At 44.4% G+C, this 15,415-nt stretch overlaps 1 protein-coding gene across 2 annotated transcripts in view; it reads right to left on the bottom strand.

Moving 5' to 3' along the window:
• LOC149327835 (phosphatidylinositol-3,5-bisphosphate 3-phosphatase MTMR14-like) overlaps nucleotides 1–14,933 on the bottom strand; it is a 35,008-nt gene extending 20,075 nt beyond the window's left edge. For both annotated transcript variants that reach the window (XM_089562801.1, XM_089562802.1), the window contains exons 1-8: nucleotides 14,694–14,933; nucleotides 12,444–12,509; nucleotides 11,657–11,757; nucleotides 9,529–9,649; nucleotides 4,926–5,001; nucleotides 3,567–3,653; nucleotides 1,190–1,313; nucleotides 855–971 (exon numbers count right to left, since the gene is read on the bottom strand). In XM_089562801.1, the coding sequence (XP_089418927.1) occupies nucleotides 855–971; nucleotides 1,190–1,313; nucleotides 3,567–3,653; nucleotides 4,926–5,001; nucleotides 9,529–9,649; nucleotides 11,657–11,757; nucleotides 12,444–12,509; nucleotides 14,694–14,924 (923 nt within the window). In that variant the 5' untranslated portion in view covers nucleotides 14,925–14,933. The remainder of the gene's footprint in view (nucleotides 1–854; nucleotides 972–1,189; nucleotides 1,314–3,566; nucleotides 3,654–4,925; nucleotides 5,002–9,528; nucleotides 9,650–11,656; nucleotides 11,758–12,443; nucleotides 12,510–14,693) is intronic.
• Between the last annotated feature and the right edge of the window lie 482 nt (nucleotides 14,934–15,415).

Here is a 15,415-nt window from a genome sequence, read left to right as displayed (position 1 = left end):
GGCCCGCATGATGAGAGGAAAAGAGTGAATTACCGCTTGCACTTCCATGTACCACTACCATCGACTTGCTTGCCTACCTTCATACATTTTAATTTGCATGACATGCACTCAAAGCCATGCGTTTGCTCATTAGCTGTTATTTCCCCACATAGTCTGTTCACAATAAAAAAAGTCCTTGTATTTATGCCTGAGCATATTTCAGGCTTTTTAAGCTACTGCTTTAAGGCACTGAGGCATGTCTACTCAAAACTACTAAGATGAAAAAGAGCACTTCGGGTGTCTCCAAATGGATGTAATTTTGGATAGTGCAGTATATAATACTTTCTGAAAAAGTGTTGCCATCATCAATTTTGGGGGAAAGGGTTTATAATGCAGGAAAAAAAGCCCGCCTGCCCATCATCAACAAAAGGGCACGGTCGCCAAGTTTCGCCTCTGGGTCACCCACGTTCATGTCGCCAGCGTTTAGCATCAATCTTTTTCAAAAGATGTTTGCTGTATATTACGGCGCGATACAACAATCTTGTGATAGCTCGACGGCGCCATGCGGCGGGATAAAGCAAACATGCTAATGCTGGCCCTGAAGGCCAGGTGTGTGTTTATTACACGAGGTTAAAAAAAAAATAAGTAAATCGTAAACAAAAGTTGGCGGATGGGTTCATTACGAGAGTAAATACAGTGATAAGAGTCAGCCTGATGCAGGACAAATCGTGCAAAATGGCCAGGCTTTAAAAAAAAGAAAGCATAGAAAAGCAGCGGCTACAGTTTAAGGGCCTTTTCCAACCCAGTGGTTGCCGGCCATACGCTCTGCACGAGAAGTGCACAATAAGTGCTTCACACAGAGCCCCATCACTCACTTGAGGAAGAACTTGACCTTCTTGTTTTCGACCATGAAGTCGCAGATGTGGTCGACCGACAGTAACCTCAGAAGCCGGATGTCTTCCATTCGCAACGTGCTGAACAGCGGCCAGTGACTGATCAGCACAGGGGAAAAAAAAATACAGAAATTAAAAGAGGTCTCCAGGTCAATGGACACCAGAGAAAGACAACTGACGCTTAACACAAACTCTGTAGTACTAGCTCTGAACAGAAGGTCATTCGGGTCCTCACCAAGGTGCCGTTTTTTAACCAGACACAACGCACATAAGAATTTAAAGAAAGAGAACATTGTGTAGGCCTCTCTTTCACTCACCCCGCAGTGGCTGGGGGAGCATTGTCCTTTGCCAGATCGATGAAGTTTTCCTCTTCTACCAGGCTGTCAGCTGCTACAGCGACACTGGCGTTGGACTCCGTGTCGCTGTAATCCGAGGGCAGCCCTGCAGAAAGTCAGAGCGTAGAACGAAACAGTTGGCGTCACAACCACTTCTCTAATTAATTACGTAAACAAAGCATGATTCGCATGTGCAGATAATACAGCCTGCACAGCTGCGTCTGTTTGCACATAAATGTCCCCGCAGTACAGCTCACTGGCCCAATATTGGAGAAGCCAATCATTTTCGATATTGGACCAGTAATTCCTGCTGCTTGGGAGACATGATCACATTTACACAGAACAGTCGCTCTCAATTGTAGTCACTTAAAACCGCTATAAAAAAAAAATATCGGCGCCACTGAACACATCTCCTCTATGTCTCTTATTCAGTAAGGGAAATACAACGCATAAGGGCACATCTATGTTCCTCCCTTGTGGAATGTAGCCACGTGGGAAGTTTTCTCCCGAGTGCATCCCATTAATTTCCCGATCACTAGCCATTCATGTTCCTACTTAGTTGCACCCTTGATTCTTAACCCAGTCTGCTCCGAGAACATTTCTTCATCATTGGTATCTGATAGTGATGTTTACAAAAGAAGGAACTGCCACTCAGGTTGCCATCACATCTTCCCATTTCACAGCCCCACAACAAAGATCACATTTTGAAGTGACACTTCACAGCATTTCTCAATGGCATTTCTCAGTAACGCAACAGTTTCTAGCCCATAAAAATCAACTGAAATGTGAAAAAGACCATGAGTAACAGCTAACTGCCAAGGATGGGAGTGGCAAGCCAATCATTCTTAGAAATTAATTAAAAGCATTCACCAGCAATGTTATTCCCACACACTCCTACTACCCACTCCCTTCCCCTGAATCAATGTCGGAGCCAGCCACCGCAGTGGCTCAGGGGTTATGGCACTCAGCTGCTGAACCGAAAGATGCGGGTTCGATCCCAGCCACAGCGGTCGAATTTCGATGGAGGCAAAATTCTAGAGGCCCGTGTGCTGTGCGATGTCAGTGCACGTTAAATAACCCCAGGTGGTTGAAATTTCCAGAGCCCTTCACTACGGCGTCCCTTATAGCTTGAGTGGCTTTGGAACATTAAATCCCCTAAACCAAACCAAACGTACGAGGCAGTATCAACTATACAGGCAGCAAAAGCTCCCAAAAAAAAGTGAACGCATCTCTACATCCTCTCAAAAACCGCACTTCCTTGCCCAAATCTAAACGACAAACTTTTCTCATGAGTGAACGAGCTACTTGTGCGCTTTGCAAACACAGTGCATGAGTAGCCAACCCCTGCGCATTGCACAAAAGCTCTCACAGGTATCTCCAGACAGCGTAACTCGGGCTCCTTCACTATCTGCTCAGATAAGACAAACTAAAAACTTGCTTTCAGTCACGTGCAATATCTGTACACAAAGGAACGGAAGCACTCATTTCAAAGTTCAACCTCGTCGTATGCGCGGACAAACAGCCACTATGTGGTAGGAAAGTACACATGGAGGTCTCAAAGGAAGGCTGAGGACAAGTCAATCTTATTTTTACTCTCAGAAAAAATCAACAGCCTAGCTCTCTACAGCCATGTTGAGATTTGTTTGACCGCAAAAGACGCATTTTCTTCTGGGAAAATTGGAATTAGACGAAGCATATTTTCACCACCAAACGATTCAAACTGACATCTGTGACAGAAAGGACTTCTAATCACTAACTAGAACTGAATGGAGGTGTGGCACAGCCTCAGAGATCTACAACAACAACAAAAAGCATTCACGCCATCGTGAAAATAGCAACTGCTGGCAAAGCCCACATTTCACTTCTTGGCTTTACCTAACTCACAGAACCTCCATGTCTTCAGTGAGTGTAGTTCATTTGTCATCATATAACGCGGTAATCGTTTAAAGGGGTTTAATGTCAATTGGAAAGACATGGGAGAGGCCTTTGCCCTGCAGAGGGTGTAGTCAGGCGGATGATGATGATGATGAATGTCCCAAAGCGACTCAGGCTATGAGGGACGCCGTAGTGGAGGGCTCCGGAAATTTCGACCACCTGGGGTTCTTTAACGTGCACTGACATCGCACAGTACACGGGCCTCTAGAATTTTACCTCCATCAAGATTCGACCGCCGCGGCCGGGATCGAACCCGCGTCTTTCGGGTTAGCAGCTGAGAGTTATAACCACCAAGCCACCGTGGCAGCTATAACGTGGTAATCAATCGATAAAGGCAAACTTCAATTAGTCCACCGTGTCCCTTCCGTGCAGAGAGCATCGACACGGCGGCCTTTGACCCATAGGTTAGGTCGGGGCAGCTTACCTAAAGAGTGCGGCTGGAGAGACTCAGTGTTGACAGCCCTCGTGTTTCCATTGTCCACATTCCTCCTGTTCTCCGTCGACCGCTTATCTGGAAGAACGCACGTCAACGTTGCACCCAGACAACGCTCGAGACAGCTACCAACATGCGCGAGCGAGATTAGGACAATGGGGGCAAAGCTGCTAATGTTTTGCTTTCAGTCTTTCGTTGTGACTGCTGCAAACAGCCTTTTTCGCAAATTCAGTGCGCACTGTTGGAGATAACACTGGTCTCTATGCGCTTGATTATGCACAGCACAGGGCACGACAGTACAGCGAAAAGGAAACAACAAACAAGGTACAGCAATTCACGATTGCCTATCATTTGAAAAAGAGAAAAAAAAATAGATCTTGGGAGCCTGCCTGTGGCATAATCACGTGAATCTCGTCAAGTTCAGATTCCTACGCCAAAGTCACAAGACATATTCTGACAGCACTAGGTGCAAAAAGAACTTCAAAAACGACAGCTGGTGCAATCGCACAGCTACTCTCGTGACAAGTGATGCCAGTGGGAGCGCGCTTCTTCTATGTGACACTGCGGAAAGTCGGCTTGTCCTTTCTGCTAGTTCCACTTAACTACAAAAAGCTTGACCACGATTCACTACACACGCATGATGTAGCTGTCTCGGGTCACACTTTCAATAGTTTAGCAATCTGGCATGGCGAAAGCAGGACCACATTCGCCACTGTAGCAGCTACAATGACACTTACTCAAAATGCTAAAACTAACTAGTGAAAGCCTTTCGGGCAAGGACGGCATAAGGAAAGTCATGGCTAGACCGGCCAATCCTGTACCAAAAAATTACTGCGAGGACACTTTGGCAACTAAAGTGTTGAGAGGCGAAAGCCGCGGACACTATGCCGTGACGACTTCCGGTGGATGTGACGCCACACCATTCCCGTGGCGATATCGATGCCCAAATTACACATCTTTCGAGGATCTTAAGTGTTAACTACGCTTAATTACACATTTTCCCATCTAATCTGACACAAATCCGATGTTTTTCCGACCATCCTGTGACAATTGTCACTATGCCGTGACGACTTCCGGTGGATGTGACGTCACACCGTTCCCGTGGTTACATCGACGTCCGCGCTATTTCGACGCAATTTTGACATTTTTGCCTATAATTAACTAATTAATCTGCAGTCATCAAACTTGGCTTCTAGGTTCATTTTTCCTCCTCTACCTGAAGAAACCATTGGTTCTCTACTACCTTTTTTTTAGTTCCAGAGTTAAACGCGTGTGACACGCTTTGTTAACGGACGACAGTATGAGCCATTAAAGGCTCTCGCCTTAAAAAGACAATGCTGCAGCACGCACCAGAGAAAAGAAAGTCGAAACCAGAGCGGCTGTAGATCTCAGCTCCACCAGCGAGCGTCGCTGACCTGCAGATGTGCTGAAAACCGAAAAAAAATAATTAAAACTGCTGAAATGTACCGGTAAGAACATTTACAGATTCCAAATAGACTTTCATGGAAATGGCCTCGAAGATTAACAATATTCAATGTCTGCTGCATAAAACAGCAGTACATGGACACTGCAACAATACTTGTCAGGAAAGCTTTTATATCTCATCAGAGAAGCTACTGTGCCATGCTGAAGCTATGCTACACAAAAGCAGTCAATGACCTGGCTATAATGCTAGCATTTACGCAAGAAGAGTGTCACAATTACGAAGAAAGGCAAGGTGAAGAACTACGATATGGGAGGAAAAAAAAATCCTTTGCAACCATGTACGCAAATATGGGCACCCATAAAATTACTGCACTTCAACAAGTGACCAGTTTTCCCATGGCACCGAATACGAGAGAAAAACCAAGAAATATTTTCCCTTGGATCAGAGGTAAGTGGATGGTACGCCATACATGGAACAATAACTCGGGCCAAAGAGACAAGCTTTAAACTACTGAACAGGCTTTATAACATTAGCTGATCATTCAGTCATGTGTCAGAACTTTAGCAGGTTAACGAAACAAAGAAATGAAGGAAATCACCGTGAACGTCACAAGTGCTTGTATCTCAAGCTACATAATAAGTAGCATGCCATTATCACCACGCTAGAAGGGGTATGCTGGCTAAGAATGGTGGCCTGTGTTTCTACTGACGCCAACACCAAGTCAAACCAGAGTAACTAGGGGTGGGTGAATGTTTGAAATTTCCAATACGAACTGAATATGTTAGTTATCCGGTTCATATTCGATTCAAGAAATTGACATTTGAGAATTTCCAAACATTAGAAAAACTCAAAGTATTTGACAGTGTTTGAATACCGCATCAACTTCACAAATCTGACTGTGGCAAAATTGCAATATATGGGTAAATTATCCAAAGATAGAGTTAAAATACCAGGAACACAGTAAAAAGGCGTACTGTTCACTTTCTTCTCCGTCACTTATCAAACAAACCGAACACTTTCAGATGCTGCTACAGTCGGATACAAATCAAGAACGAAGCAACAGATGCCACTCAAAGGTACCCCTCTGTCCATAGGAATCGACAGATTCTTTCCCCTGGACCGATCCCTCTGGACCTGCTAGTGTGAAACTACAGGGGGTGACAGATGAAAGAGTAAAAACCATAGCTTAATCGAATTAATCGGCTCATTCGAACTGTCACTGACACTGCAAACGATCGCGCAAATATTCCGCCTATTGTACGCTACACATCTGACGTGCACATGACAGCAGGCAGGACAACGATAGAAGGGTCCTTGATGTGAGGCCAAAAAATAGCCTGGCCCTGTAGTTTCGCTTCCTGAGTTTTGCCGCCAATCCATGGCGACGGCGCCAACCGGCCGCGCATTCATCAACCATCTGAACCGAGCTGTGTGCCGCTTTCAGACACTGACTGGTGCATCACTGGTTAATTCCTTCACTTTTTGGAAGCAGTATCACTGTTCCAAAACCAATGCATCCCTGCAGTGTTCTCACAGCTCGCAGAAACTGCACGCTCATGATGGACTTTTCAATGTTGTGTGATAAAGCCTCTTCACAAGGCCTCACGGCATTTTCATCACTTTTTTTTCTTTTTCGGGCACACTTATAGGTTCCCCTCTGAATAATTCTGACAATTCTCATGGTCCCTTGAAGTCTGAATTAATGAGGTTTTACTAGGCATCATATTACCATAAGAAGTTTCCAGCCAAGTACCAATTCATGGTTTTCATTTTACTACCCATTTTGTGTAACCACAATGCAGATTGTATACAGATAAGGTGCTAATCAAGCAGCATACACTTTGCGCACGTCACGCTTCTCTTGTATGGTGCTGAGAGGGTAAAGTTCTATTTATTTCAGTTGCAAAGACCATACACAGTTTTGAAGAAAATAAAGACAATAACACTTGAATATTTATCTTTTCTTAACATTTTTATTATACTGAGCAGATATTGGAAGGCATTTTTTCTTCATTTTCGCACTCGATCTCTAGTCGAAAATTTCAATATTGGCACACCCCTACTTATAACACAATGCCACTGATTACATCATGATTTGTGTACAGACAAAATTTTCTTCAAAAACAAAAATTCTATCTGCGTATGAAGAGTAGCACATTCTAGTCACACTCAACTCCACTTCATAAAAAGAAAACAAAATAGACACTGTACCAAATTTTTTTCAATATCTCTTCAGTGTAGTGGAACAGCATTCTCACACAAGCTGCTGACACCAAAGGTCATAATTATAGTTACAGATTAGCTGAGCAATAGGTAGAGATATGATCAGCTACCATTGTATACAATTAGCAGTTATCTGTGTTAATGTGCTGCTGCTGCTGTTTTTCTTTCGTTGCATTTCTCTTTTAATGTTCCCTTTTAACGAGATATGATTAGATTCCTGATCAGCCTCTCTAGAAAAACCACATGATGGTGCGACACACACCACCCAGAGGCAACCGGCTACACTAACAAGCGGGATGAAAATGCACGCGGTTGCTTTCAGAGGTGCAAGTCAAAAGGAATTTCAGAGCCTCCACCCATATCTCATCACCAGAATACCTCAATATGCAGGCAATAAAAGCCACTAGAGATAACCGTATCGCTGCCGGGTGATAAGATGTTCAGCACATGACAGTACGGAAGGAGACTTGCGCACGCTCGCAGAAATGGTCCGATAGCAACTTGCACTCCTCGTACTCTTCTTCACTGAGCACTTGCGCACAATGTGTTCTCATCAGACACAACTTGAAGGTACAGATTGAGACTAGAAGAAAATGGTTTCTAAAGATCTTAAGCTGCACCAGCTTCATTCTTAACACAGTTATTTCTGCACTGTTGCCACAGTGACGCTTAATTATGGCCCCAGGTGGGATTGAACGTGCTTTCTCATGCACTGTCAAAGAAAAACTGTCTGCGTCTCTGTTCAGTTCTTTGAATGCGAAGAAAAGTTGAGGACAAGTGCAGGCTCCGTTGCAGCAGTTCACAAAACAGTGAAGCTGTGAAGGACTCCCTGATCTTCCCCCCCACTTCGGCAATTAGAAAAAGAGAGATGGCTGTATTGCACTGCACCTGTGTCATCACTATACTTCACTTACAATTATGTCTAACGTTCTGGGGCCTTGGACACAACCTTCCAGACAACGGAAAGCGGTGAATGCGTTCCTGAATTTCCTAAGGGACTCGGGGTTGCATTCCCGCCTATAATCTAAGTTTTCAGTGCGCGCCCTCTGTCCCTGTGACATGGTGGTCGCTGGTCACTTAGAAGACTCATTTCCTTGCCGCTCTTTTTCCTTTTTTCCCCTTTGTTCCCCTCCCCAAGTGTAGGGTAGCCAACTGGGCATCGCCTGGTTAACCTCCCTGCCTTTCCGTCCTTTTCTCTCTCTCCTGCACTGTTCTGCACAACCTAGCTATCAAGCTTTCTACGCCACCACTAAATCCCATTTTTACCCTAAATACGACGATACCAGGGGCAGACAAGACTGAGTTCTGCTGCTAAGTATGCCTCAGTTATTTAAGGGGGGGACAAAAATGACCGAAAATTTTGTTTTCAGAAAGTGACATTTGTGGAATCTCCAGCTACTATTTTCCAACTGTACCAATTTTTTTCCTTCAAGAAATCAGCATTTTGACCACAATATTAAACTCAGATCATCATGTGAGCTGAATGTATGCAGGAGCAGACAATTTAATGGGATGAAAATTTTGGACATCTGGCTGTCCTTAGTATGTCGACATCTCAACATCTAGGACAGATAGAGATGTCATTGTTTGCTAAGGGAAGCTGAAGGCACAATGTGAGCAATAATCAAAGCAGATTTGTTCAATCGCACTTCAAAAATTTATAATTTCGCAAAGTTTATCGATGCATTATATTCACGCCTTGAATATTGATATTTCAAGTGCTGTAAAATTACCAATAAGGGTAAAATGGAAAAACAGTTTTGATTATTGCACTCTTTACTCACCATACTATGTAGCCATGGATTAAAACTGGTTTTTTATTGAGTTCTTTTTGCACCGAGGTACTAATTAATGACTGATTAAAATTAATTACCTTGGGAACCGACTAATTTATGAGAAAGGTAATTTTATTGTTGAAATCAGTATTAAAAACTGAGCAAGGTGGTACAGTTTCATTAGGATTGGACTAAAAATAAAGAAAACAGGTCTAAGACCAGTTAAACAGCTGCCCTCAAAACTGGCAGAGGATGGTGCCACTAGGATTTCCGTGCTTTAAGAAAAGTACAGTAAAACACTTGGTGCGGAAAGTTGATGCATAGCTTCTAGAATTCAAGCGCAACAAAGACAGCCCCCGTCGTAGCGCACGTCCCGTCGTTCTCCTATTCTGTGAGCTGCCTTTGGTGAGCTTGAATTCTAGAAGAAAAGCACAACTGGGCCAGAAAACTTGTTCTTAAACCTCATCCCCAGCTACAGTTTCCTGCAAGACAACGCCTTGTTCCCAAAGAGACCGGCATCACGTCGTACCTTTCCTTCATATAGGATGACCGGAACAGGAAACCGCGTGCGACACCTTGCAATCCGAGCTTTCTGGATCTGCTCTCGCAGGTCTTGCACGTCGGGCAGGTACCCTGGCCCACCACCAGGCCTGCACAGTGCACAACACTGGTAAGACACCATTTATGCCCTGTGAAAATGTTAGCAAGAGGTCTGGGCTGTGCTTTGACAGCATGGCTATGGGTTCAACAGGTGCAGCACAGGTACTGTGCATGTGCAAGCACGCTAGTTTACAACTGGTTTCAGATGCAAGTGCCGACTATGATGCAGGTGCAGTGTGTTGTTAGCAAGAGCAGTTAAGGAGGGACCCTGGTCTTAAAAAAAAAAAAAATTCTTATTAATGAAGTCACAGTTATAAAATTTTCAGGCCACATGTATTTTTGTGCACTGATTCTAGATATATGTCGTTTAATTTCATGTAAAACAATTCCTTGAGCACTTGTGCAATTTTTATGCAAGTATTTTGGGAAAAGTTTTGCAGAAAATTTGCTGCAGGAAACTCGCTGAAATGCATGCCATTGGGTTCTCTTGACACCAAGGAATGCAATAAGGGTAAAATTATCATTCTGGCTATCATAGAACTTGAGTTATAGAGTTTCGAAGTTGTCGCTTCAGAAATGAGAAGAAAAGTGTGTATTCCTGTTTCTGAAGTGGCAGCTTCAGTACCCTATAACTCAAGTTCTATGATAGCCACGATGATAATTTTACCCTTATTGCATTCCTTAGTGTCAAGAGAACGCAATAGCATGCATTTCAGCAAGTTTCCTGCAGCAAATTTTCTGCAAAACTTTTCCCAAAATACTTTCATAAAAATTTCACAAGTACTCAAGGAATTGTTTTACACGAAATTAAATGACATATCTAAAATCAGCACACAAAAATACATGTGGCCTGAAAATTTCATAACTATGACTAAACTAATAAAATTTTCTTTTCAAGACCAGGGTCCCCCCTTAAAGGGTGGCCAGTTTGTCCAAACTAGTGTTTGGCGAACCCACTGCTAGCTACAATGAACAGAAGCCTGAACTCATTAGAATCTGTGTCACGTTGCTCAAGAGCCACTACACACTTGAGCTTCAACAGATTACATGCCCAGACATAGATGCAATAGCTACATGTTGTAGACAACTGATCCAAACCAAATCACGAGACAAAAACAGAATGGCACAAAAAAATCTACAAGTATAGGGTAACTGCAGTAGTCACCGCTCGTGGAGAAAATGTCACTTCAGCATTTCATGCAGTCATGACATGTTCAACCAATTTACTGAAATAAGCATTTCATTTACAAAAATGCGAGCCTGCAGCACATTAGCCACCCCAATAACTAGCCTATGCATTCAGCATTGTCCATGTCACTGCTATGGAAAGCATGGAGGCCTACCGCGAGTTTGTGCAACCGTTTTAAAGCCGAATGAATAATACACCCAAAAGCTCTTTGCAGTGAGTCCAACAGTGCACAGGTACAACACAAAAACAAAAGCCAAATACATACAGCATTACACAAGGTAAACAACGAAGTGCACAAAGCACTGTGTGCAGACAGGGCACATTTGACTGCATCTTTCATATTCAACCACTGCATTTTTTTTTTTTTTGTGCAGCTGTTAGCCAAGAGCAGGCAATGAATAGCCTGAAACCCTAACACTTGCTGCTCAGCTCAAAGTGTAAGCAAAAACTGGCATCCCTTGCTGAATTCTTACAGCGCAAATCTTCACAGTGACCAGTGCAGTTAAACCAAAAGTTTGAGATATGCAAAGCATAAAGCGCGATGACAACACCCTCTCACTAAAGAAGCGAGCTTGCCTGGTTCAGAAAGGGCATCCTATGATTGCAAAAACATCTTGAAAGCTGCAAGTAGTCTGTGTACCAGACAAAATTCAAGCCTATTTGGGCCAGTTAAACCCAATAGAAACCAGTTACATCCTGGGACACGAACAAGTTGACTCCTGCAATAACTGCACGGGAGAAACAGCTGGCTCAGGCCGACTGGGTTAATGACCCCATCAAGCAGCAAAGAATGCCAAACTGAAAAATAATAAGCGCGCATTGTTGTGAAGAGGTACTGTGCACCTACAGCAATGAGGAACTGACTTGCCTTGGAGAGGAATCACTGTTTTGGCCACTGATGGGATGCTCCAAGAGGAATATCTTGTTGGGATATGTGCTGCTCATAGAACCCTGCTCATTCTCAATGACCTGCGCAGGAAAAAACGCATCGCATGTTCAGAGAGTCACCCAAACACACATGCAATCATCCAATATACGTGCAACATTGGAACATCACCAAAAACCAGGCACATCTTTCAATCTTCACTTTTCAACGTGAAAAGTGAAGTCTACCTGACAAAGTGCTTCGAGGCAAGAATGCGGTAAGAGCTTTACACTGCACACAACTACATCAAGATGCCTATTCTAAGAATGATGACACCTCTACCCTTAACAACCATATCAAAATCCGATACTTGACATGAGGTCAATGTACCACTTTGTGTGCGCTACACACAGTAGAAGAAAACTTTCGTCAAAAGAATGTAGCACGACAGCGAATGACAAAGGCGTGCTCAAAAGAAGCACACTTCTCTTCAGCGTACCTTAGTCATTTGCTGTCATTAGCGCACTTCTTTTCAGCAATTCTGCACAAAAGAAGTGTGTTTCTCAGGTCATCAGTAATTGCGCTGGTGACCTAAGAAACATGCGGAGAAGGTTTTGTGTCGCAATGCTCAAAGTCACAGGTTTTAAGACAAGCAAAAACAAGCTTGGCACTGCTTTAAAGTAAGCAAAAAAAGAGACTATGTCCATTCTTTTCGAGTCCACAGGAAACAACACTGAAAACTCTTTGTATGACACTTTTTTTCTCACGAGAGAAACAAATCCTTGCTCACTTTGACCACGTAGTCCTTGGCGAAGAGGGCTTCGCACTTCTGCTGGATGTCAGCATTCCTTCGGGCCTTCAAGGGTGAAGAACAATGACTTCAGTCAAGACAAGAACGACGCAGCTACATCTGACAGGTCAAAGGCACGTAGCCCACTTTGTAACACATGCGTAGAATGACAGGGATGTTCAATCTCCACACAAGCACGGAGACTATTTGCGATCCCATTACTATCATTTGGGAACTTTGACATCAGAAATGCAAGGACTCCTTACCAAACTAAGTGAGTACTTCTCACTTGGAAGCAGTAAATGGGAGACTATAGAGACACTACTCGAAATCAATAAAATGTTAATAAAACACAACCAAAAGCCCCATACAATTAAACCTAGGAAGGTGCTCAACAGCATTAATCTATATAACTTCAACAAAGTATAGACAAATATGAAACCCTTGATGAAGGTATGATGAAGGCTCGCAGTAAACAATGTCTATTTCACCTCTCGAAATAATGCACCAAATTCTTTCAGTCAATTCACCAAGCGGAGTGTTAATAAAGAAATACAACAGAGACATGTTTTCACAATAAAAATTATGCTTCACAACATTGAAACAGGAAAACATGCGCTCCCGTGCAAGGGTTCCACTGACACACACATAATGATACCAGCAATACCACACCAATGGTGCATATGGAACGCTTTCCATTACTAGGAATGATGTATGAGCACCGGTTCAGTGGGAAGAATGCACCTAACAATCAGTTTCATCCTGTTCCAGCGATAAGAACTTAGATATTCGTTATCTGTCAGCACCTCAGCAACTCTACACAGAAACCCTTACAGGGTTCACAATGTTGCATTCAAAGGTTCATTATGTCACAGTAAATCGGCACCTCTGCACCAAACTAGCATCAACGTTCATTGCATTCATCTGTCATAACATAGTAATAGATATTTAATGCTTGAATCAAAAGATGTGCGACGAAAGCATTCAATAAAAAAAAAAAAACATTGCTCGCATAATAAAGCACCCATTTAATTCATTGCAGATTTTTCACAACAAAGTCCCATGCTACTTTTGTATGCAAGAGCGTAAAAATAGGCAATGCAGTAGTGCGCGGGACCGCACATACTGCCTGCAAACCCGTGAAATATGGCCTAAAGTCGGCATTCATTCAAATGCACTGAAACAACAGGATTGAAAAAAGTCTTTCTTTCTTGCGCTCGGGCAGATCAAGCGGGCTTTGAACTCCTCCGGCGCATATGAAAAAGGAACAGAAGAGTAAAGAAAAAAAAAAAACCAACAGATGGAAGGAAACAGGGGGGAGTGGCAGTCAAATGCTAAACAATAAGCCCAAACGCTTTCGCATGTGAACTCGTTTTGGTCTAAATTAAAACTCCCCTCCGCCGCTTGCCACTCCGATAACCTACATACGACAATGGACTTCGCGAGCATTCCGCGCGCTACTTCGGCAGGCAAGTGAAAAAGATTAAAAACAAGAAAAAGAAACGCACCAGGAAATGGGTGGACCAACTTGAGCGGGTTTACAGGGCTTTGGGCAGCAAGTATTCACTAAGTGGCGCTTAAGTATGAACTCGAAGGAAATGCACGATCACGGCAGCGAGATTTCGCGACTCCAAGCTGTTTTCGCCGTGACACGTGCAGCAAGATTTACAAGCACCCCGACATACCGACCGCTGATGATGCGTGTGCAACACGTTACATTGCGCAAACGCTTTCACTTTGCTTCTGCTTAGCTCGGGAAAATTGCAAACCGCTCCCTCCCCTCACACCTCCCCCACAACTTTGTTTTTTTTTCTTTTTTCTGAATACGTGTCATCGTACGCACGCCGCCAGCGGCCAAATGAGTTTGGCAGCCAACGTTTTGCAACTCACGGTGTGCCGACACCGACATCTCTGAATAGTTGTCGAAAACAACGGCTGACACGTGTTAGGATCAAACTGCGGCGCATGACTTGAGGTGTGCTGTCGACGCCTGATGACTTATCAAGCCGGACGAACTTAATTACACGGCCAAGACGGTCCTCTCTGGGAGACCACTGTGCAGAGCGAAACGACAGGCCGGACTTGAATCAGGACATCGAAAATACGCCCGATCGCTGTCAAGTGTTGGCACTGCCAATAGCAACGGCTTCCGCGGTGACTCGATGCGCTTGCAGGTCGCTCACCACCGCGCGAGAGCTCTGACCGAGCTCCAGAGCGGCAATATTTTGATAACGTGTCGCATTACTTTACCTGCTCGCCGTTGCTCGTCGTGGAGCTGAAGACGGTTTTCGTGCAAAACTCCAACAGGCTCTGGAGGTCGGACGTCGTGACAGCGTCCATTTGTGACGCCTGGCGCGGAGAACCCATTGTCCTTATGGTTGAACCGCCGGCGCGTTTGGAAAACATGCGGTTACGCTGGCACCACCGATACATACCACGCAACCAGCAGACGCCATGTTGACAATTTGTGACAAGGGTCATGTGACGCCATGGACGCCGCAGCAGCGGTGGCGCTGCCCACGCTTCTTGCAACTCATGGAGGAAGGAAAGAACTAAGGAGAGGCCCTGACGTCACTTTTTGTGAAGCCGCCCCGAAACCGGAAGTTGGCTCGGCTCTCCTCACTATCTTCTTTCTCCACCGAGCTACGGGGCGGGGATCGCGCGCGGCTCGCAAGCGCTTCGTAAAAGAAAGGTATAAAAAAAAACCGCGCTGCTCGCCGCTACACTCCTACACATCCCTCCCCGCAAACACGCACCTAGACACAGACCGGCGCACAGGTGCGGTGAACCTTTTCCGACGCCAGGCGAAGAAAGACGACATTGCGCGCCGCTTATAGCTCAGCTCGCCATCCTCCTCGGGCTACCGTACACCCGCCGTGTGGCCTTCGAAACGCAGCTCAGCATCGCCGAGAGCGGCTTCATGTTTCTGTGCTGTTTGGTGAGGTGCGAAAGTTCGTTGATCAAAACAATCA

Source organism: Amblyomma mixtum, chromosome 10 (assembly GCF_055824585.1).
Source record: "Amblyomma mixtum isolate Tamu chromosome 10, ASM5582458v1, whole genome shotgun sequence".
Taxonomy (NCBI): domain Eukaryota; kingdom Metazoa; phylum Arthropoda; class Arachnida; order Ixodida; family Ixodidae; genus Amblyomma; species Amblyomma mixtum.
Note: the sequence above shows the minus strand (reverse complement) of the source record. Positions and strands in the feature narration are given on the sequence as shown.